Genomic DNA, 22,046 nt, shown 5'->3' on the forward strand with positions numbered 1-22,046 from the left:
GAGACAATTCTCCCAGCACTCTGCATCACATCTTCAGCTGAGATTAAGACTGTAGCACGAATCTTAAAGAGTCTTATTAATAAAAACAAACCTGGAGCCAAGTACTGGGGTCAACGCTGGAAGATCAGAGAAGCAGAACAAGCCACAGCTTCCTCACCTCGACAGTTTCTCAGCTGATCCTGTTTCCTCAGACTGGATGTCTTTGAGTCCTCATCCAGAATGAATCTCAGCTGAGCTGCTGCTCAAAAGCCTGAAAGCTTAACCAGGCTCTAGTTCCTCATCCTCATGCCTTAAATACCTTTCTGTTCCTGCCATCACTTCCTGGGATTAAAGGCTCTTATTACCAGGCCTGGCTGTTTCCAGTGTGGCTTTGAACTCACAGAGATCCAGACGGATCTCTGTCTCTGGAATGCTAGGGTTAAAGGCGTGTGTGCCACCATTTTCTGGCCTCTATATCTAGTGGCTGTTCTGTTCTCTGACCCCAGATAAGTTTATTAGGGTGCACAGTATTTTGGGGAACACAATATCACCGCATAAGACCCCGGCTGTCATTATCCCCATTTACAGAAAAGGAAGCAGGGGTTCCTGAAGAGTTGCCAGTTTGAGAAACACTGGTCTCCTGGGGGCTGGTATCCAGAAGTCTGAAGGGAGCATAGTCCCAAGCCTGCAACTCATGCCCAAGATCATTATCGTGTGACAGAGGGACTGTGTGGAAGAGCAGAGCAGGTGCCCTGGGGATCTTGGGTTGTAACATAGGAGCAGATGAACTCTAAGTCTGAAGACCAGAGTGTTAGTCTCAGGGTTTCCACTCGCTATCTGTAGGGATCTGTACCTTGGAGGGATTGTGGAACTTCTCTGAAAGACAACAGAATCAGGTCTTGCTGGATAGCCTTATGGGATGATTTGTGTGCAAGTACCATGTGTAGGGTCTGGCCTACAGTTTTTCCATGTGGTCAGCCACAGCATTGCGCTATGCCCACAAACACAGCAGGGATTGCTGCTGGCTGTGGTAGTGTGGGTGTCAAGCCTGCGGTTGAGGGCTTACATCGCTCTGCTTTCCTTCCTCCTGCAATCCTGCTGGCCGGTTCTGTTTCACCTCCATTACACTGGCGAGGAGACTGGAGACTGGAAGAGTCCACAGTCTCATCTGACATCCATACTCAGTGCCTTGTGTTTCCAAAACCGTTTCCTCTCTCCTGCCTTCCTGTAGCCCTTGAAGGCAGAATGGTTTTGGTTATTGCTGCAGAAACTAAGGAAGCAGCATCAGTCCACTATTTGCATATCAGTTATCGGAGCCATGTTCGAAGGGACCTGGAGCCACTGTGCCTTCCTCTTTGAAGTTCCCTGGTCTTGCAGCTTTTCCTCATCAGCCACCCAGTCTATGGCTCAAGCATTGTCACTCCTGCTCAATGCCAGAAATGCAACCACTGGAAGGATCCCGTTCCCGGGGAGGAAGAGGAGTCTAGAGTCCCTTGGGTACCAGCAGCATGAGGTTGCAATGGTTCAAGGGAAAAGCTAGCCTAGACAGGCCGGGTTAAGAAGGAACCTTGCCTTTGCTCAGGTCCTGACTCTGAGAAGTCTTATCCCAGCGTCTAATCATCACCAGAAAGAAGGCTCAGCTGGACCTTCTGCAGAAGCTGCTAATTGCAAACACTCTGAGCTCGTTGATCCAGAGCCATTCTGATTAAGTAATTATTCACAATAGTACCTAGGAGGGCTGAGGGGGATTAGTGGGAAAGGACCATCACACCAGGTCTCCATTGCAGAGAGGCCTCTCGGCTGGCTCCCAGAAAGAACTTGAGTCTGGCCCAACTCTTTAATTGCCTTCGGAGGCACTAAAGTTTAAATTAAATCCGGATTGTTTTCATATTAGCCTCTGCAGAGCCCTGAGCTAAGCATCCATGAGGCTGGTGTGGGGGGAGGTAGGTCTGTGGCAGGTGGAGTAGTTTTTAACTTGGGCTCTTGAGCTGGAGAAGTTCATGTGATGGAGAGCAGACCTAGAGAATCAGTTCCCTGGCAGAGGTGCATAGGTATCCTGGGATGCTTGTGTAGTTGAGATTTTTGCTGTTTTCAGACATCCCCAGTGGGCGCTCAAATGCGGCTTCAGTTAGGGCTGCTAATACAGGGACACACCACAGGTGCCTATGTCTGTCCCTCCAGTTAGCACTAGATTTGAATAAGAATGTGTATCCAGTCACCACCTGCATTTTTTATATCACTTCCCCAGTGTTTTCTGTACCTTTGCACATGTCCTCTCTGAAGTCTAGCCTTCTGGAATAGTCTTCTTATCATTCAGCTACCACACTTGTTAATAACTGGAGACTAAGTTAGGATCTGGGCTAAGCTGTTGGGTGCAGTTTTGAATTTCATAGCTCCTTCTTTGTCAAGACTGCAGCATACTTTAAAGCTTCCTCCTCTGCTCTTCACCAGGCCTTAGTGTTGTCTGTGGGAGGGTAGAGGGGCTGGGAAGGACTAGCCCTAGGGGCCCAGGGCTGGAGACAAGGAGCAGGCGTCATGGCTGCCTCTTCCTTATAGCTGCTCTCCTGGCAATCTAACTTCCCCACAAGGTAATACTGATGGGTCAGCCATCTCTCTTCCTCCTCGTTGCCCCAAGCTGCAGTGACACAGAAGAGGGGCCCTGTCTCTAGCTTTGGCCACAGCACCCCCCTCTCCCTCTGCCATCTGAATCACCTGAACTGCACTTCCTGTAGAGAGCCTTCAGATCCAGCACACTCCACACCCGTCAGAGCTCCATGCCTCTCGGGTGGGGAGGCGAGAAGGTTGGAGGAGAAAGTCGCCACATTGGCTTTCTGGGCTGCTTAGCTCCTGGGGAGCCGCCACTGCTCATTGCAGTCTGCTCATACTTTGCAAAGAGACAGAAGTCCACTGGGAGAGTGTCCTATTACCTGGGCCCTTCCCTGCCTGAGTGCTGTGGCTTCCTGGGGGAGTGAGCTGTCTTTCTGGATGTCGTAGAATAATGTGCAATGGTACTGTTTTCCCTAATGAAGCCCCAGTGACTGTACATGTGCCACGGGGCAGGCTGTTCTACAGTCCTCCCGAATGGCCATTGTTCTCACCCCAAAGCTAATGAAGGCGAGAGCCTCACTCGCTGCCCCTCCACCCTGAACTGCTGGGCTGGCGGCTGTCTGTGTCACTGGAGGAGCTTCCATTACAGGGGAAGGCATGACCAGGTTTATTAATTGCATTCATTAGTGCTGGCTACCCACAGGCCCAGTCAGTCTATCCAAGGAGGCTGCTTCCCCCAACCCTCCCGGCATAGAACTGACTCTGCAAGATCGCAGCCTAGCTTCAAACCCCAATCCTACCACTTAGTGTAACATTTGACTTGGGACTTTGCAACCAATATGCTCAATCAATCATTCATGTTTTCTTCCCATAAATATATTTTGAACACTTACTACATACCACCTACAATAAGGCTGGGAATGTGGGTGCGGGGAAGTCACATCAATCACCCATCACATAGCTTATCCAACTAGAAGGCAGACAGAAATCGAAACCCCAGTCTCTTGGTCTTCTATTGGCACAGCTATAAACTAAATGAGAGGAGATGTTATTCTTTATAGCATCAGTATCTCCTCAGGCTTAAAAATAAAGTATAACAATAAAATCCCAACATATCATGCAGATAGTTGGGAGATGAGTCCCTGCTACATGCCAGTAGCTGTGAGCTATGCTTTGCTGATATCTTATTCCATGCAATGATGCCAGGAGCTAAGCTTCATTTTGCCATTTCACAGATGGAAAAACTACAGTTTACAAAAGGCAGTGAGAGGGTTATGAGAGTCCATCAATAGCTACATAATGAGAGCATCCTTCAAACAGGTAACGGGCTGCCTTCCATGCTGAGGGCTAACGGTACTAGTTTATGCTCTTATGATCAAGAGGGAGATGGCACTGGGCTGGAAGACCTTGGAAAAGAAAGAACCTTAAAGCTGAGATGTAAGGGAGACATGGGCAAGGCAACAGGGTTAGGGATGTTGAGGTAAAGAGTGTGGGGGGGAGCCAGCAAGGTCAACGCATGGAAGACCATGGATTGATCCCACAGGCCACTTAAATCATGGACTTAGGCTCAGCCAACAGAGCAACCAGGAGCCTCAGAAACAGCCAGACAAAGTAACTTGACCCAATGTCCAACTCAGAATGGTCACTCACTGTAGCTGCTGGATTGGGAGGTTGTAGAGAGTAAGCCTGGGAGAGGAGTTAGGAGCCTGCTGTGGCTAACCCAGGGGGGAAGAGTTGTGAGTCGTGGTGGATGGATGGGAGTAGGCGGTGGAGACAGAGGGAGAAACAAGCATTTGGTGGCCAACTGATTGGGAAGGTGAGGAACATGAGGAAATCCAGGGCAACTTCCAAATGTCTGCTCTGAGGGCAAATATCTGAAGGACCACTTCCTGCCTCCTGGCCGTGGCACTGCTAGAGGGGTCGTAGTGGGTCCTGTTGGAGCAGACTGAATCATGTAAGAAAGATGCAGTGACCAGGCAGGAAAATAGGATTTCAGTGGAGGACTCTGAGCAGAGACTTCTTGGAGGAAGAGAGCAACAGAAACCCAGATAGAGACAGGGAGGGAGTAGAACCGAATACAGTTGACCTCAGTGATGCCCACATGCTGGGAGATAATGTAGCAAAACAGGGTCCAGGTTGTCCTGGTTTAGCCAGATTTCCCCAGGAGAGCATCATTTGCTCTGCAGACTGATTCTCCCACCAGGAGACGTAGGGGTTTGGTTGGGACAGAACTCCTCTGTGACAAGATTTGTCCCACTTCCTGGCAGAGTACAGGAATGGCAGGTGGGTGTGGTTCACAGTTTCTTTCTGGAAAACATTACTTTTCCTTGGGAAATATTCTCTGGCTTCCCAGTTCCTAAATTGTGATTTCCAGTTAGTCCCACCATCTGGAGGAGTGATAGACATCTTAAGAGGCAGCCAGCCTGTGCTGTGGCTAGAGTGTCAAATCTGAACAAATAGCTCTCTGCAGGCCGTCACCCTTTATTACTTCCTCTGGAATATATCATGCTCCAGGCAGACTGTGCTTGGCTTTCTCCTCACAAAGACCACTCGGTTGAAGATACCAAGTGAACTGGGCCCAGTAATTGAGTGTCTTCTATCTCTGTTTCTGTCCTCTGATCTCACTCCAGCCATGCCATGGCTCCCTGCTCCCAGACTTGCTGTTGAGTGACACATTCACTCTTTCAAGATTGCGCTGCCCATTTCCTTCAGCCCTCCCTGGCCTCCGTGCTCTGTGAAGCCTGGGGGAAATCCAGCAGGCTTATGAATATACAGGTTACCTGCATGTCTCAGGATTTAGTCAAACATGGCTGACTAATTTATCTTTCAGTGTGTGAGTGATTTCATTGCGAGTTGACTTGGCAATTTTCTCTGCTCAGAGAACATTTCTAAATAGATGGTGCACTGGCGATAGATGGAAAATGAGTGCTATTAATTTTCAATTTCCAAATGTGAGATTGGCTGGAGAGTTCATATCCTGGTTTTAGATCATCGTACTACTGTTTAGAGCTGAGCAGGTCAGAAAGGCACAGGCTTGGTCCTCAGAGGCTCTGAGTTGGAGTAGATAAGTGAACCTCTGCCTTCAGCAGCAACTGCTTCTCTTCCTGTTTATGAGCACAGGTTAGCAGAGGTATTGGGAGGTGGCTTGTGGGAGCTTACAATCTTCTCAATCTGGCTCAAAAGGCCAAAGGGAAGGGGGAAAGACACATATTTGGGTAGCTAGTTATCATGGGGAGCCCCTGTGAAGTTAGAAATCAGAGAATAAAAGCCACCTTCACCCAGTTCCAACCAGTGCGGCAGCCTGCTCTGGTGGCAAGATCTGCATCTGTGCTACCCAGTGCAAGGTCTCTGCCAGGTGGGCAATGAGCCAACTTGGGATGGGACATGTACCCAAGGAATTAGTTTGTACTTTTATTTAATATCAACTCACTTATATAGGATTACACAAGTATCTACTTGCATGAATTTGTGGGTAGCCAAAGCCAGTTTTGATTATTTGCATTTGGTTTACAGTTTTTCCTTCTGAGATGTACAGTACTTGCTTGCACTAAGTCTACCTTTAAACATTCCATTTAAAATAATAATTATGGGAAAAAATGCTAAAGCTCTATCTGGCACATTCTGCAAATGATCGTGTCATTTGTTAAGAGCTTGGACCATGTTGTCAGGTTTGTTGTGACCTTATTACCCCAGGTTTACAGATAAGGAAACTGAGGTCCCAGGAGATTTAGGGATAGATCTGTGATGGATGATAAAACTGAGAATCACTCTAGTCAGCGTGACCCCATGGTGTGACATTCTACTACCAACAAGATAGTCTGTTCCACTTCCGACCTGTGTTTCACACTATAGTCAGGTCTGTGTGTTAAAGGCAAAGCAGGACCTCCGGGTCGTTAGCACCTTGGCATCTATAGCTGGACACATTCACTGGCTGCCATGCAGAGACTCAAGCTTGCATCCTATGTGAAGTGAAGGGAGGGATGAAATATGGCAGTTGTGTGGAGGCAGCTTGGGCCTGCACTTCCACACCCATTTGATCTTGGAGAAAGACCTTTATTGGGGGAGGTCTGCAAAGCTGGCTGCACCAACCCATGGTTCAGTAGACATGAGCTGTAAAATGAGGACAGCGCCTGCCGAGGATCGCCCTCTTCTGCATTCTCCCCAACAACAAGGCTGTCTGCTGGGGCCTGGCACTGGGATTCAGTCAAGCATTGTGCTTTCTGGAGGCTGGAGTGGGGTTGGGATGACACTTTGTATCTCCATCATTACCCTCTGAGGCTTCAGGGGAAAGCTTGGAGCATCAGCATGTTCTGAGGCACCAGCTGTGTCCTCTCAACACTGGGAGAGGACCAGCTTTAGCTCCCCATTAGAGCAGTGGGGTGCTCAACCTCTTAGCTTACTTGCTCTACTCCAGCTTTAGAGTTTGGAAAAGCTAAGAGTCATGAAGGTCTGTTCCTGGTTCCCTTTTGGTCTCATGGCTTTTAAACTTTTCTCTAATTGCAGAAGGACACAAAACAAGTGCTTCCTTTCCATGGTCCTGAGAGCATCCCACTGCTGCACCCCTAGCTAAGATTCTCTCACTCAGAATGAAGGTGGGCCCTGAAGAAATGGCAGAGAGCTTTTCAGAGTCCGCTCCAGTCTCTCCATCATCCCCTCCTTTGGGATTTCCCCTTTCAAGTCACAGCCTACTACATACCCTCAAATTGTTTGCACCCACTTATCTGCTGCCACCCATCAAACTGGCTTTCTTCTTGTCCTTATCAGTATCAGCCCCCATCATTCTGTCATACACTAAAATGGGGAACCAGGGCTGAGGCAGAAAGGGCTTTTCCATGGTCAGGACGTTTACCTGTCAGTAGTGGAGAGCTGTGATGAGTACATGGAAGGCAAAAAAAATGAGGCCAGATTCACAAGTCCACCTTGTCCTAATCCAAAATGGGCAATATGCTGTTCATGGGCTCCCGTGGTACCCTAGACATTTTTTTTTTTTTTTTTTTTTTTGGTTTTTCGAGACAGGGTTTCTCTGTGTAGCTTTGCGCCTTTCCTGGAACTCACTTGGCAGTCCAGGCTGGCCTCGAACTCACAGAGATCCGCCTGGCTCTGCCTCCCGAGTGCTGGGATTAAAGGCGTGCGCCACCACCGCCCGGCGACATTTTCTTCCTAGGAGCATGAGCTGGTTAATCTCTTAGTGTGAGCATACTGGAAGGTGTCATGTTCTCTGGCAAAATTGCAATAACAAGTTTTATGTGCTTAGCAAAGGGATGTCAGTCAGACTTGGAGGATGCTGCACAAATGTGAAGTGCCAGCAGCTTGCTTTATCTGAGACAGTTCAAGTCTGAACAGCCTGTCTGTCCTGGGAATCGAGGACAATCTTTCTTTGTCCCACGTTTGACTTATGACAGTAGCATTCCTTGGCGGGGGGTGTTTTCAGAGTGTCTGGGCAAGGAAGATTGTCTTGAATGCAGCTTGGCCAATGACCTTGTACACTGAGGGTGCAAAGCCCAGGTGCTCACCATCTGCTCTGTGTGTTTCCCTGCAGCCTGCACAGATAAGGAGCTGAGGAACCTTGCTTCCCGGCTGAAGGACTGGTTCGGGGCTCTTCATGAGGATGCCAACAGAGTCATCAAGCCTACCAGCTCTGATACAGCCCAAGGCAGTAAGACCACTCTGTTCTTGCTATTTCAAACTAAGTATCCCTCTTCTCGATTATCAGACACATGGGTTTATCACCAGCACATTTTGGTTAAAGAGATTTAAAACAAGTCCCGATTTTAGAAACATTAAATTTTTAAAGAGAGGTGGTGCTTTAGAATCAAGAGAGATATATCTTTTATTTTGGAAAAATGTGATTTCAAAGAGATCATGCTTTATAGAGATATTTTAGTAAATATACTATATAGAAAAAAAGTTGTGTGTAAATATATACATATATATACAGTACTACCTACCCATTTAACAACTTAAGCATGCTACCGTATTACATTGAAGTACTTTTCTTTGCTGTATATGGAAATTCATGTGTTTTGGAAAGTTTACACACTTTACAGGCTGATACACCATTTGGAAATTTAAATACCTAGATATATCATTATGCTTTCGTGTTATTGAGTAGTTTCTTGCAGGAGCCAAATAGGATCCTAATCATGGATAGAACAACTTAAGGAGCCTTTAATTGGGACATTCAAGCAGCTTGAATAATGTGCTTTTTGTGTGTACTGGGCAGCTGGGCTTAACTTTCACCAGGAACCAAGACAGGTGCCCTTCCCCTTTCTTCCCTATTAACACTCAAGCTCCTGAAGGAGCCCCCAGAACCCACACATACTTATACTCCTCCTCTCCATGCTTTGAATTCCAAGGTAGTTGTGCTAACTGCTACAATAGAGATCACTGATCCACCTGATCCTTTAAACACAGGTACTTTGACTGGGTGTGCGTTTGAGATGACCTGGTCAAGGTATTTACCCAGCCTCCTTCCCTCCGGTTGTTTGGATGGAACCGTGAAAGTAATGCTCCTGGCTTGAAGGCAGGAGGTGAGAAGTAACACTGTTGACTCTGCTCTCCAGCCCAGTGTGGCAGTCCACATGCTTTCCCAGATATTAGGGAAGCTGAAACAAGAGGATCCTTTAAAGATAGGACCCAAACTAGCCTGAGCCACATGGAAAGATGCTGTCTCAAGAACAAAAACAGTGATCTGAACGTTCAGTGTTCAGTAATCCTTTCACACCCACAGCTTCCTGGAGAGGTGAATGAGGAGTCCTGAGAGAAGGGATGCTTAGTGTAGCCACTTGACGCTTTCGCCTTAATGGTGACGTAATGCGTGCTTCTCAGAATGTGCCATACAGGAGGTAGTTCTTGGTAGCTGTGTCTATAGGGTGGTGAGGTGAGAGAGGTGTTTTGTTTTGTTGGTGTTTGGGTTTTTTTTATTTTTTCCCATTCTTCCCAGAAGTTCCTTGGGAGTTTGTGAACACTAATTTCCATCTAGAAAAGCTTGTCTGTGAGTCGCCCAACAGCAGCCCAGCCCCAGGCTTTCAGAATAACTTCTCCACAGAAAGCAGGCTATTGGGAAGAAATGTCCTCGAAGCCTCCAATCAGTCCTCAGAGCCTTTCTGTAGACAGGTGGGAGCCTGGGAAATACCAGTATACCTAGGGTCAACTCAGTTCCCAAAGCCACTGTAGGCTTGATGATCTGAAGCCACCAGGGTGGTGGGGGTGTGTGTGTAGAGGAAGGACAGTTTGGTCCTAGGAAGCCAGAGAAAAGAGCAACACATTTGTCAGCGTAAGTCCTGAGGGGCAGCTCCTGAGCCTCGCTCCAAGCTCTGTCCTCTGGCTCCGACAGCTGCATATGCCAGGTGCAGGTGCCCTTTTCTGAAACTGAAAATGGGGTAGAGCAGGCTTGACCTTTTGACTAAGCCACACAGCTTGGCATTTCTTCTGGTTGATAATCATGATAGTCACTAAAAAAGAGGCCATGTCACATCCATAGTCCTCATCTGGAAAAAAAATTTAAAGGATGTTATCCTTTGGTAGCAAAATGAATAAATTTAAATATGTGAAGATTTATTTAAAAGGGTAAATTTAAAACTGGCTAGAAAACTCCTATCTGGCTGGAAAACAAATATTTTTACTGATAAGATGTGCCCAAAGTGCCAAGGGTATTAAAGAGAAAATGGAGGTCTCCCCTCAGAGATCTTCTAGCCTGATTAGTGAGCATCAGCAGTGGGGGAAAGCCTGGCCTCCCCTGAGAGCTCACAGGAGGTAACTGCTGTCTTTGTGTAGATTTTTGTGCAGATTTGCCATGAAGATATTGCTTTATCTTCTGAGTCCCACTAGACCAAGGCTCCCCGTGGTGCAGAACAGAAGAGGACAGTCTGTCTCATCAGGACCCTGTGCTGCAGACACTGTATCCCAGGCATGGCATTCTAAGCCAGATGGATGCCTTTCAGGACAGATGTATTAAAGAAGGCACGGGGAGCTGGAAGATACAATGTGGGGACTCTAGATCTGGAATGGGCTGCCTGGGTTTCAATCCTAATTCTGAAATCATATGATCTTGCTATTTCTTCATCTATATGGTAGCAATGATGACATTTCATATGACTGCTACTTGGATTTCGTGAGATAATGAAGCATGTAGCACTTAGAAACATTTTATCTGTAGTGTCCTAGGAAAATAAAGCCATTCCTCGAGACTCAGTGCCTCAAATAAGCCTGGCTTTTTACCATCCCTTGACTCTGAGAGAAAGATGGGCTTGGTGTCTGTCCGCCATGCTAGGGCTTCCAGGGTGTGGAGCTGAGTGTAAGCAAGCATTCCTGGTTTACAGTCTCCACATAGAAACAGAAAAATTTTAAGGAAAAACGACTTCCCCTTCCCTGGGGAAATAAGAAAGAAATGGTTGTCTGAGTGGATCTGGATTCCATCTCCTGTGTCTCCTTGGGGGATTGCAGAAAAGAAGAGAGGGACGAGAGGCAGGAGGTCCTGGGTGCTCTGCCCTCCAGCCTCAGACTGGGCCGAAGGGTCCTATGGGATAGATGGAGCCGCCGAGTCTCATTCACCTGCTGCTGTCTCCAACCCCCAACTCCTTTCTCCAGTATTTTGTTCTGAGTCTCCCTTTTCCCTAGAAAGGTCAGCTCAGGTTTCAGCATCACATACCTCGTGTTTCAGTGTGCTCCTCGTTCTCCTTTCAGACGCCTCTTGCAAGCAGGTTTATAGACAGTGGAACTCATATGTGTGCCACAGATACAGTATCATAGGGAACGACTTCAGTTTGGAAGATACTTTCCCCAAAGTTGGCTGTGTTTTGGACATCTATATGTCTCATATATAAAGGAAAAAGCCCGAAGAGAGGACTCTGTAGCTGCACCCTGGCCACTCCGGGGCAGCAGAGTGTGCTCCCTGCCTGGTAGGCTGAGTTGCCCCTTTCTCTCACAGGGTTTGACACCAGCATCCTGCCCATTTGCAAGGACTCCCTGGGCTGGATGTTCAACAAGTTGGACATGAACTATGACCTCTTGCTGGACCACTCGGAAATCAACGCCATCTACCTAGACAAGTATGAGCCCTGCATCAAGCCTCTCTTCAACTCCTGTGACTCCTTCAAGGACGGCAAACTCTCTAACAATGAGTGGTGCTACTGCTTCCAGAAGCCAGGAGGTGAGGTGGGACCCAAAGGTCCGCAGCTGCGCTGGGCAGGGAGGGCACAGAGATCTGTGCCCAGAAAGACACAGCTGTCAATCACCCTACGGACAGCAAGCCCAAGGGCACCTGTCTACTTTTAACATGACATTTCAGGAAACTAAGAGTGAAATGGGGGTGGCTCCTCACTGAGAAATTCTTCCCTTTGGGAAAGAAAGCATCCTTACCATGCTTAGAATTTTCATCTATAAAATGGGTGTGTAGAAACCCTAGATACTTCATTCTCAAGGCCACCATGAGATTCTCAGTGTGAAAAATATTATACAAATGTAAGAAGATCTTATTTCCCATTGTCACATGAATTCTCCTTAATTATAATATTTTGCTCATAACAAACCACAGCTAACAAAAGACACTGGATCTAAGGAATATAGAGAAGGATATCAGGAGTCTCCTGTCACTCAAAGTCAGGCAAAGGAGGCAGCCTGCTGCAGCATTCCATCCAGTGGCTGTGCTCTGCCTTCCCCTGGGTCGCCTTTCCTGTCTGGCTTTACTTCTGTCTCTGCCTCCTGGGGTTGTACCCAGTGGACCAGAAGTCTGCCTGGCTGTCTACTAATAGTATTTAAATTTTGCAATATTTATGCATGTGCACAAAGATGCCGGGACACACATCAAAAATGTAGACACTCCAAAGAGCTTTCAGTGAAGAATAATTCCATGTGCACATTCATAGAGTTCTCAGGTATATCCCCAGTGGCAGAGCATGCGTCTTTACATTTCAGCACAGTTGCCAATTTGCCTTCCAAAGAAGTTGTATTAGATACTTTTGGTGAGAGAAAAAAAATTCAGAATGCTGTTTCTTCATGACAGTATCAGACCTAGTCACTATTGCCAAAGTGGGACAAAAGCAATGCCACACTCCCCACTGGCTTCATTCTGTTTATCATGAATGAATCTGAGTAACTTTGCTCATCTCTGGGACACTCAGGTTTCTATTTCCTCAAAGTAATTTTATGTTCTTTGTACATTTTTTCCTATTTAAATTGTGTAGGAAAATCTATGGACTTAGAGACTTGCTTGTGATGAATATTGCAATTGTTTTCCAACTTTGACATTGTGCATTTTTCTTCTTAGTGAGAAAGTTTTAAATTTTGACACAATTGCATGTCTTCCTTTTCTTATTCTATGCCTTTTTAAGTCATGAAGCTTGCATTAGGCTTTGAAGGGTATTCTCCACTTGAATCTAGTAAAGCAGCTTTCTCACGCTTTTGCTCACTTCGGTGGTTTTGTGTTGGTTCACCTTTTGCATTACTCCTTATGTGTGCACACAGTCCAGGAGGCCTCAGCTGCTGCTCCAAACCTGAAGATAACTGCCTAGCTGCCTTTCTGTCATTTATTGACTAATCTTTCTCCTGTGAACAGCATGTCTGATATATGTGCATGTGTGTTAGATTTATTCCTGAATACTAAGTCCCACTTTCCTAAATATCCATCAATCAATTCTATCCCATTTAGCTCACAGTTTAATAAAACAGTTTAAATCACAGTTGACCGACCTTGCGTCTGGGTATATTCTAGGTCTCTCCTCTCTTGCCATCAATTTTTATACCAGAATGCTCTGGATAGTCATGTTTTCCTTCCCTCCTGAACTTTAGGATGCATTTGTCCAATGGCTGAGAGCAGTTTTTAATAAATTGGACTGCTCTCAGCCATATGATGCTGAGTCCTTTAGCTTAGAGGCGTGTCCTAGCTGGTGGCGTTCGTTTTCAGCTTCGTTGTTATCACGGTTTCCCATCTTGGCACGACTGTAAACGAATCCTCTTTCCCTCTCCTCCCTCACCAAATTCTCACTCTGTCTCAGTTGTTCTGGTTGGCTCTCTGGTGTTGTCCGGTGTAAACTGTATCATGCAAACAGTGATACATTTTTCTTTGAATATTAAATTATAATTACATTGTTTCCCCTCCCCTTTGTGCTTCATTTCTTTCTGCTCTCTATATTAGCTAACACAAATTGGAGCTAAATGATAGCAATTGGTTCACTTTGGTCTACAATGCTTATGGCACAGTCTGACCAGCCCTCTGGCTGAGTTTATGCACTGCCATACCCAGGGTACTGAGCTAGGTGCTTGGCCACAGGGCTATCTCTGGACAAGCTCCCCTTTGGCATGTGCGAGAAGAAGTCAGGACTCCCACTTGTGGTATGCCTTGGAACGATGCAGCATCCAGGATTAGTTTTGAGAAAAATTTTTTGTTTTGTATACTTTTCTCACTTCCGTTTTACCTCCATGTTCTTCCTTATTGCTTGATTTGCTGCATAATTTCATAAAGAAGCTTAAAGATGATAGGGGTGTCACACTTAGAATTTATAGGTCAATGTAAAGTACATTCAAGACTCCAGGCTTTTCTCCAGAGCAGAGCTGGAGCTAGAGATGTTACACATGTTGACATCTGGTAACTTTATGGTTAAGGCTCCAATGACCTCTGTGACCTATGACCCAAGGAAAACCTGAGATCTTGTGGTGTTCTCTAGTTTTATGGATGTTTTAGTTTTCTGAGATTTTTCTCAAAATTTTCTTGGAAGTTATCTTTCTAGAAGACAATTAGTAGAAATATTTGAAAATAGTCCTGCTTTATTCTTGAGAACATGAAGCCATGGTAGTTTTTTATCTTTTACGAGTGATGTAACCATTGTGCCTGGAAGCTAGAGGGATTTGTTCTGCATTGAATGAGAATGTCCCCCATAGACTGGAGTATTTGAACACTTGGTCCCGGCTGGTTGCTGCTGAGGGAGGGTGAGGAGCCGTTACAAGGTAGAGCCTCTTCCCACTGCCTGTTCCCTCCCTCGGCCTCCTGTGTGTAGAGGAAATGTCACCAACCACCTTCTTGCTCCTATCCGCATGGTATGCCTTCCAAGGTCCGGTGGACTCTTGCCTCCTGACGTGTGGGTCAGACTAAGCCCCTTGCTTTCTAAGTCACCCCAGTGAAGCACCATGGCCAAAAGCAACAAAAAAGAACTATGCAGGATTCTTCTTCCGCTCAAGGCCCTTCATTTCCTAAAAGCCGCCTTAGCTCAGTGTGTCGCATCGATGAGATGTGATGCCGTATGTCTCTCAACTCTAGAATTCGATTCTTTCTCATTTGCAGGAAGCCTTTCTTCATTTAAGTTTGTGCTGAGAACTTTTCTCTCTCTGGATCGTCTTTCTCAGCCTCCACAGAGATGTTTCATTTAAATCTCCTGGCTTTGGAGGTGAACTTCGTCTCTTTGTTGTCTGTTTCTTTCTTCCTGTGTCTCGGTCATCTTTGAGCCCGCACGCCTCTGTCCTGAGCCCTGCTCTTCCATAGTTCCCTCTGTCATTTGAATCCCCGACTTAGCAAACCCTCCACTAAGGGTTGTCATCTGCTCAGCAGCAAATAACTTCCAGGATGAATTTTTCATTTTAAAAATGAAAAAAAAAATTGTGTGTTTGTCTTGTTCTTGTCTGTGTTTAAGTAGGTTTCCATCCGTTTAATTTTTCTTTCTTTAAACTAGTTGTTTTCAAAACTACTACAGGAAAATTTGAAGAACTTATGGTTAACTAGAACAGTGCTCTGTAGCTAGAGTTTTCCTGCCTGGCCCACAGTCAGGACAAACTCTCTGACCTGCCAGTCCCACAGCCACTCAGACCCGACCAAGTAAACACAGAGACTTATATTGGTTACAAACTGTATGGCCGTGGCAGGCTTCTTGCTAACTGTTCTTACAGCTTAAATTAATCCATTTCTATTAATCTATACCTTGCCACGTGGCTTGTGGCTTACCGGTACTTTACATCTTCCTTGTCCTGATGGCGGCTGGCAGTGTCTCCTGACTCAGCCTTCCACTTCCCCGCTCTATTCTCCTCCTTGTCCCGCCTATACTTCCTGCCTGGCCACGGGCCAATCAGTGATTTATTTATTGACCAATCAGCAACACATTTGACATACAGACCATCCCACAGTAGTGCTCTGTTCTAATCAGTCTGATCATCCTTCTACCCATCAGCTGTCTCTGCTCTGTGGATGGGAATTTCATAATATCAGTGCCTGTCTTGTATGGTGGTTATAAAGATTTTAAGAAGCTCTAGAACATTCTAACATTTCAGTAAATGGTAGTGTTAGTCACAGTAAGTACTACTTTCGTACTCACAGTGGGATTTGCTTCACTCTTTCCCCTTACCCTGATTGAAGTCAGAAACATGTCTTGCAGCCCCGTCTTTCTCACCTGGCAGCAGTAGTGTCCAGGTGGTGCTGTAAAGCCCGTACAGTGACACACAGAAGTGGCGCTGTAGAGAGAGATGGTTGTGGGTACAAAGGTGTGGAATTCCTTCAGCCACAAGGATGCTGAGCCCATGGCAGGACCCGCCAAACACATAAGACTGACAAAGGCAAGTCTTTGTCACTTTGCCTACTGGTAAATTCTTCTCCAGGGAGACCACACAGGTCCATGCCTTCCCTGTCATCTGCACTTAGCTGTGTGGCTCCCTGTCTGTCCTTCACAGCACTTTCCTGGGTGGTTGTTCACACAGCATATGTTTCACAAGTGAGGACTCAGCAGCTGAAAGTAGTGAAGAGATGTTGGGGGCCTGAGTATTCAGGAGGCAGAGAGAACCTTGATGGAGTCTGGCTCTGGATGTCTTTGCTAGCTCACTGCCTTTCCATGTGGCTACCATGTCCATGCAGGCATGCCTGAGTGCTTCTAACCTCTCTCCCATGAGACAGGAGCTGCAGTAGGTCAAGCATTGACATCCCTGGCTAGTTGGTCTGTATATTCAGAGTTCTTGCCCTCTTGTAAGGCTTAGCATCAGTTTTTTAGCTCTGAGAGGCCTTTTTTGGATGCTTCCTTTGCTGAGAAAATGAAAACATCCTTGGGCCACACTTGGTATTGCTTGGTTTGGTGTAGGTAGGAGGTGCCCTATATTATATAAGTAGCCTCCACATGCTATTCTAAGTGCCATATGATATGCAGCTTTTCTTAAAATTAGTAACACTAATGGCTTGAATTTGTTTTATTACACAGTCAACAACATATGGAGCAGTTCCACACCCAGGTGTGTCGTTGCCTACATTTCACATCAAGAGTGGAGTCAATCATTAGAGATTATATTCTGTACCATCTGGAAACTGACTTCCATAAATTATTTTCTAGGTCTCCCTTGCCAGAATGAAATGAACAGAATTCAGAAGCTGAGCAAGGGGAAAAGCCTGTTGGGTAAGTACACTTCCTTGCCACTCATTAGAACAACTAATTAAACCATCCACAACTCTTGTAACATTCGGCGCTGCAGTGTTTATTCAATTAGGGACAGTGTCTTGTGGAAGAAGTGCCTCGTTCTCCCCCAGCCTGAGCTCTTGCAGGCAGCTGGCACACACAGGATGGCCTCTACCAACAAGAGAAGCCAGAGGTCAGGTCAGGGCTAGCAGGCAGCTCGGCCATGCTCAGTCTTCTGTTCTCTGAGGGAGCTCTGATTCTGGCTACACTAACTTTTGGGTTTCTCCCTGTCACAGAAAGCCATTGAATAGAGCCCACGAGTGTTTTTCCAGCTCTCAAAATGAAAGGCTCTTCAGTTAGGCTATTTCTTCTCTCCGCCAGGGCTAGTTGTCCATTTAAGGAACAAGACAATCTGTGGCCCTACCAGAATGTATCAGATAGTGTTGAAGGGCATGTGCCTCTCTGGAGGGAAGTCTCCCACCTATTTAGACACTGCTTTGGGTTTAAGGAGGAAGTAGGTCATTTGCAGGAGTACAGGTTCCCTTTTGGTCCTCTTAGCTCCAGGATGGGGAGGGGGTGTGGTGGCCATCACTGGCACACTGGTAAATCACATTTGGGGAAAAGGGAACCTGCTTTCTCTCCCTGTTAAAAAGAGCAGACAGCTGCAACATAGTAATTCAGAATTATTCTCATTGAGCATTCAGAGGCACATGCATCCCCTAAGCAGCCCACCATTTCAGAAGTTAATCTATTTCCTTGAAGGGGATGGGCACATTTTCCCTAAAGATTGCCAAAGGCAAGCATTCTACAAACGCTGGCCCCACACCCTCTGAAGTTTTGGGTCACCTCATAGTGCACCCCTCTTTGTTCTTCTTTTGAGACCTATTTCCATGGCTTGCCTTGTACTTTTCATTTTTTCTAGAACATTCAGCTTGTGCCTTTGACCCTGGCAGTCTTGGTTTGTCAGTGTAAACGACGTCATTCTGGCTGAAGGCATGATGTCTGGAGATCCCCTACATAGGTTTTATCCAACTCACGGACTTCTGAAGGCTAATTGTATTCCTCTACATAGGGTGATGTTTTAGGTTTGAGGATCTACCCATGGTCTACATGCAGTTTAAGCAATTATAATATTTTTAAAGCTCCATAGCAATGGTGATTTTATCATTAATTAATGACTTGTATATAAGGTATGCCACCTGACATGTCTCATTTTCATGTTCTCAATGCATATGATCCAACAACTGCCCGCCTTTCTCCTACCATAATCCCACTTGTGTCTTATCTCAACCCTCCCACATGCTGAGTTCACCCAGACTGATTCATACAAATGCCATCTATATTGCTTACAAATTATTTTCTGCATGAAGAAAATCTCCTAATATAACAACTGTGTGTTCAGGGATATTCAGATTCAAATAAATAAACGAAACAAGCAACAACAAATTATAATCAGTTATAATTACTACCTACTTAGAAAAAGCAGTAATCTTATTAAATTATAGATTTAGTACAACACCTGCTTCTCACCAACCTGAAGGCTCAGCCCAATTTTAATTTATTTTGTGGTCTGTTAGATGCTGTGGTTTCCAACTACTGCTGAGGTTATGGGGGCAGCATTTCCCATTCTATGTGTTCTCTTCCTGGATTGAAAAACACATCCAATTCTAGAAAAATCTCTCTCTCTCTCTCTCTCTCTCTCTCTCTCTCTCTCTCTCTCTCTCTCTCTCACACACACACACACACACACACACACACACACACACACACACACACATACACACACACACACATACACACACACACAGAACCATATATGCAAATAGTTAACATCTTTAAAACAAAAATCACCAATAACATTCTGCCAGATCCAAACACCAGGTTCATAACAGTAAAAGCTGCCCTACATAGTGCAACTCGGTTTGTGTGCCTCTTAGGACTTTTAATGGGTATAATATTGTTATCAATCCTTTAAACTTTTGGTCAAACTGTGGCTATAATAATTTTTTAAACAAACATTTATAATCATTACTTTATACAGATATAGAAATGTAAATACAACATCAAGTTCAGTAGTCCTTTAGCATTTTCCACTTAAATGTTTTTTTAACATTAAAAAGAGGTTATAATTCCAAAGTCCAGAGTTATTTGAAACAAAATAGTCCATAATCACAATCAGTACACATGGGACGGACTGACATATTGTGAGACAGGAAGTATTGATTGTAACTTGAAAGTATCTTCAAAGTTACACCTAAAACATATGTACAAAAAATTGAAATTAGAAGATGGAAAATGCTCCTTTTTATATCGTGAGAACATTTGGGAAGGCAAACACTTCACCTTCTAAGAAGTAAGACGTGTCATAGACTGCCGGTGTCCTCATTACTTTAAGACTAAGTATAATAGACTTTCACAAATAACGCAGCTCAAGTAGACACAAATTGGATATAGAATAATTGAACAGTGTGACTCACAATCATATTTGCATATGCAGTCATGCAGATTTGCATGAAATACCTGTCATGGGCAGTCCCATAGATAAAACACATTTTTAATAAGCGCATCTCAAACTCACTGGCCTAGACAGTGAGGAAAAGAGATGTCAAGGAATTAAAACAAATCCAGAGCTGAAAATTTTGGCTGAATGAAAATATAAAAGGGCTATACACCAACTCCACAGAAACAACGTGAAGTCCACAAAAGCACACGTAACTTCAAACACATTATCAAAAATAATGAACAGAACTAGATTTCAACTCAAAACCCCAAGAACACAATAACCAGAAACGATTAGAGAGGGCTGGTTCTTTCACAAACTAACAGAACAGAGGAAGCTTGACAGTAAGAGGCAAAAAGGTCCTGACTTAAAAGTGAACAATCCGAACCCAGTACAGAGGGAAGGTATTTACTGCCCTCAAAATTGACTCTGGGGGTGCAGGGAGCTGAAGAGATGACTCCAGGGTTAAGAGCACTTGCTGTGCAGAGAATCCTAGTTCAGTTCCCAGGACCCACATGGCAGGTCGCAACCGTCTGTCACTCCAGGTCCTGGGTACCTGATGCATCCTTCTGGTCTCCATGAGAATTACATGCACACAGTTCATAAACATGCATGCAAGCAGGCAAGGACACACACACACACACACACACACACACACACACACACACACACACACACTAAACACAAATAAGTTCTTTTTAAAAAGAAAATCAAAATGGACTTTTGACTTAGAACCAGAAACAAGTCATTTCTAAAGTGGGTTTCAGATTATGTTGCTGATCCATGAACCAAATTATGAAATAGAGCTATAAATAATTTAAAGAAACAGCGCATTTAAGATCTCATCACTGACAGAATACCTGAGCATGCTGCTTAAAGGCTAAAACGTACGTTCTAGCTTACTGTTTTGGGGGTGTCAGCCATCATGGCAGGGCAGTTCACGTCAAGAAAATACAGGAAGCTTACATGCCCCCAGTGACATACTTCCTCTAACTAGACCCCGCCTCCTACCTTTCATCTGCTCCAGTCAGCAGAAGCACACAAACAGATGCAGCCCAGTATGGCAGCTAGCAGCCTGAGGCATTCCTTCTTCCTTTAGGGGCTTCCACTCAGGTAATGTCAGACCCCTGATCTCACCACAGAAAGGATTCTTGGGGCCAGCCAGTATGAAGCAAAACTGAAGTTCATTACAAAGTGATTTTTAAACACAGATTTAAGCATGATGGTCCATTGAAAGAGAGGCACTTGGGGAAAGGAAAAGACACACTATTACAGATGTGGGCTTCCCCAAGGAGGGTGGCACTTAACTGTCTTTACAGCAGTCAAAGTTACAAGTTTAGTGGGTTCTGAAGTTACATCTTCAAAGGGTTGCTAGGAATCTAAATGAGATCCCAGGGTGGCTCCTGAGGAATGCCAGGAGGATTCCAGCTGATAAGGTAAAATGTGACACCACAAAAAGCACATGAGAGACTGAGAGCCTTGTCTAGTGAGCATCTCAGGAAATATCTGAAAGAGGCGTCACATGGGCTCAGGCCTTCAGCTTGGTTTACTTTAATTTTAAAATCCATATTTGAAATTTTCAATATAGAAGGAGTATTGTTGCTCCGTGGGCAATCTTTATAGGAAATATTAATTGTGGTGGAATTCTTTACTCTCAACTGTCATGGGGCTTCAGTCAGACCCTGGAGACGGGGGCTGCTTTGCCATCACATGCCCCCTTAACTGTCTATGTCTTTCTACACTGCTGTACTTCCAATAATGCCAGCCTGTTATGAATCCATACAGGGATTAACCCATTGATTAGGTCATGCCCTCAAAGATACCTCTCAGTGATGGGCTTTACTAATGTGAATCCAATCAAGTTGATAATTAAGATTAATGATCACACTCTCCAAATTTTTATCACAAGCATACTTGAGCAAAAACATGAAACTCATCAAAATCCCTAGCTGTATATGTATTCAAAGGAAATAAATTATGTGAACATGTTTAATATATAATGTACATGGTTTAGACTAGTGCCCAGAATATGTATAACTATTCAGTACTTTTGGCTATTACCAAGCCTAATTGGAGAATGAGCTTCCTGGAGTCCAACGTATACTTCCTCTTCAAGGCTGAGGTCCCTATAATGTTTACAAAATAGTAACCAACCAACCCCCATTCTTTCCTGCTAGCCCTGCAGCAGATCTTCTGCTTACATGTGGGCCCTCCTCCCTGTCTTAAACGGCACTAGCCCCAAGCCTCCATGCTTGTTTCTCTGACTTAAACTGGCCATTTTGTTCCCACAGGGGCATTCATACCTCGGTGTAACGAGGAGGGCTACTACAAAGCCACGCAGTGTCATGGCAGCACGGGGCAGTGCTGGTGTGTGGATAAATACGGGAACGAGCTTGCTGGCTCCAGGAAACAGGGCACTGTGAGCTGCGGTGAGTACAGACTCCTGCACCAGCCCCAGCTGACCCAGGGGACCTCACTGTGTAGGGATCACAGCAGAATTCCAAGAGCCAGCTCTGGCTGTCATGAGTATGCAATGGAGACAGAAATGCTGGAATTCCATGACCTCATGCAAAGCTGGTTTTGCTAGCAGCAGATACTCACCGATAGCACTGAGTAGACAAGTTTTTGAGTCAGGGGACTGTCACTGGTACAGCACTTAA

At 45.3% G+C, this 22,046-nt stretch overlaps 1 protein-coding gene across 2 annotated transcripts in view; it reads left to right on the forward strand.

Moving 5' to 3' along the window:
• The window catches only part of Spock1 (SPARC (osteonectin), cwcv and kazal like domains proteoglycan 1), a 495,109-nt gene that overhangs the window by 469,063 nt on the left and 4,000 nt on the right, over nt 1–22,046 (forward strand). For both annotated transcript variants that reach the window (XM_052727130.1, XM_052727129.1), the window contains 4 exons: nt 8,066–8,182; nt 11,456–11,677; nt 16,824–16,886; nt 21,678–21,815. In XM_052727130.1, coding sequence (XP_052583090.1) covers nt 8,066–8,182; nt 11,456–11,677; nt 16,824–16,886; nt 21,678–21,815 — 540 coding nt within the window. The remainder of the gene's footprint in view (nt 1–8,065; nt 8,183–11,455; nt 11,678–16,823; nt 16,887–21,677; nt 21,816–22,046) is intronic.

Source organism: Peromyscus californicus, unplaced genomic scaffold, assembly GCF_007827085.1.
Source record: "Peromyscus californicus insignis strain IS unplaced genomic scaffold, ASM782708v3 Scaffold_8__1_contigs__length_139910024, whole genome shotgun sequence".
In the NCBI taxonomy this organism is placed as follows: Eukaryota; Metazoa; Chordata; class Mammalia; order Rodentia; family Cricetidae; genus Peromyscus; species Peromyscus californicus.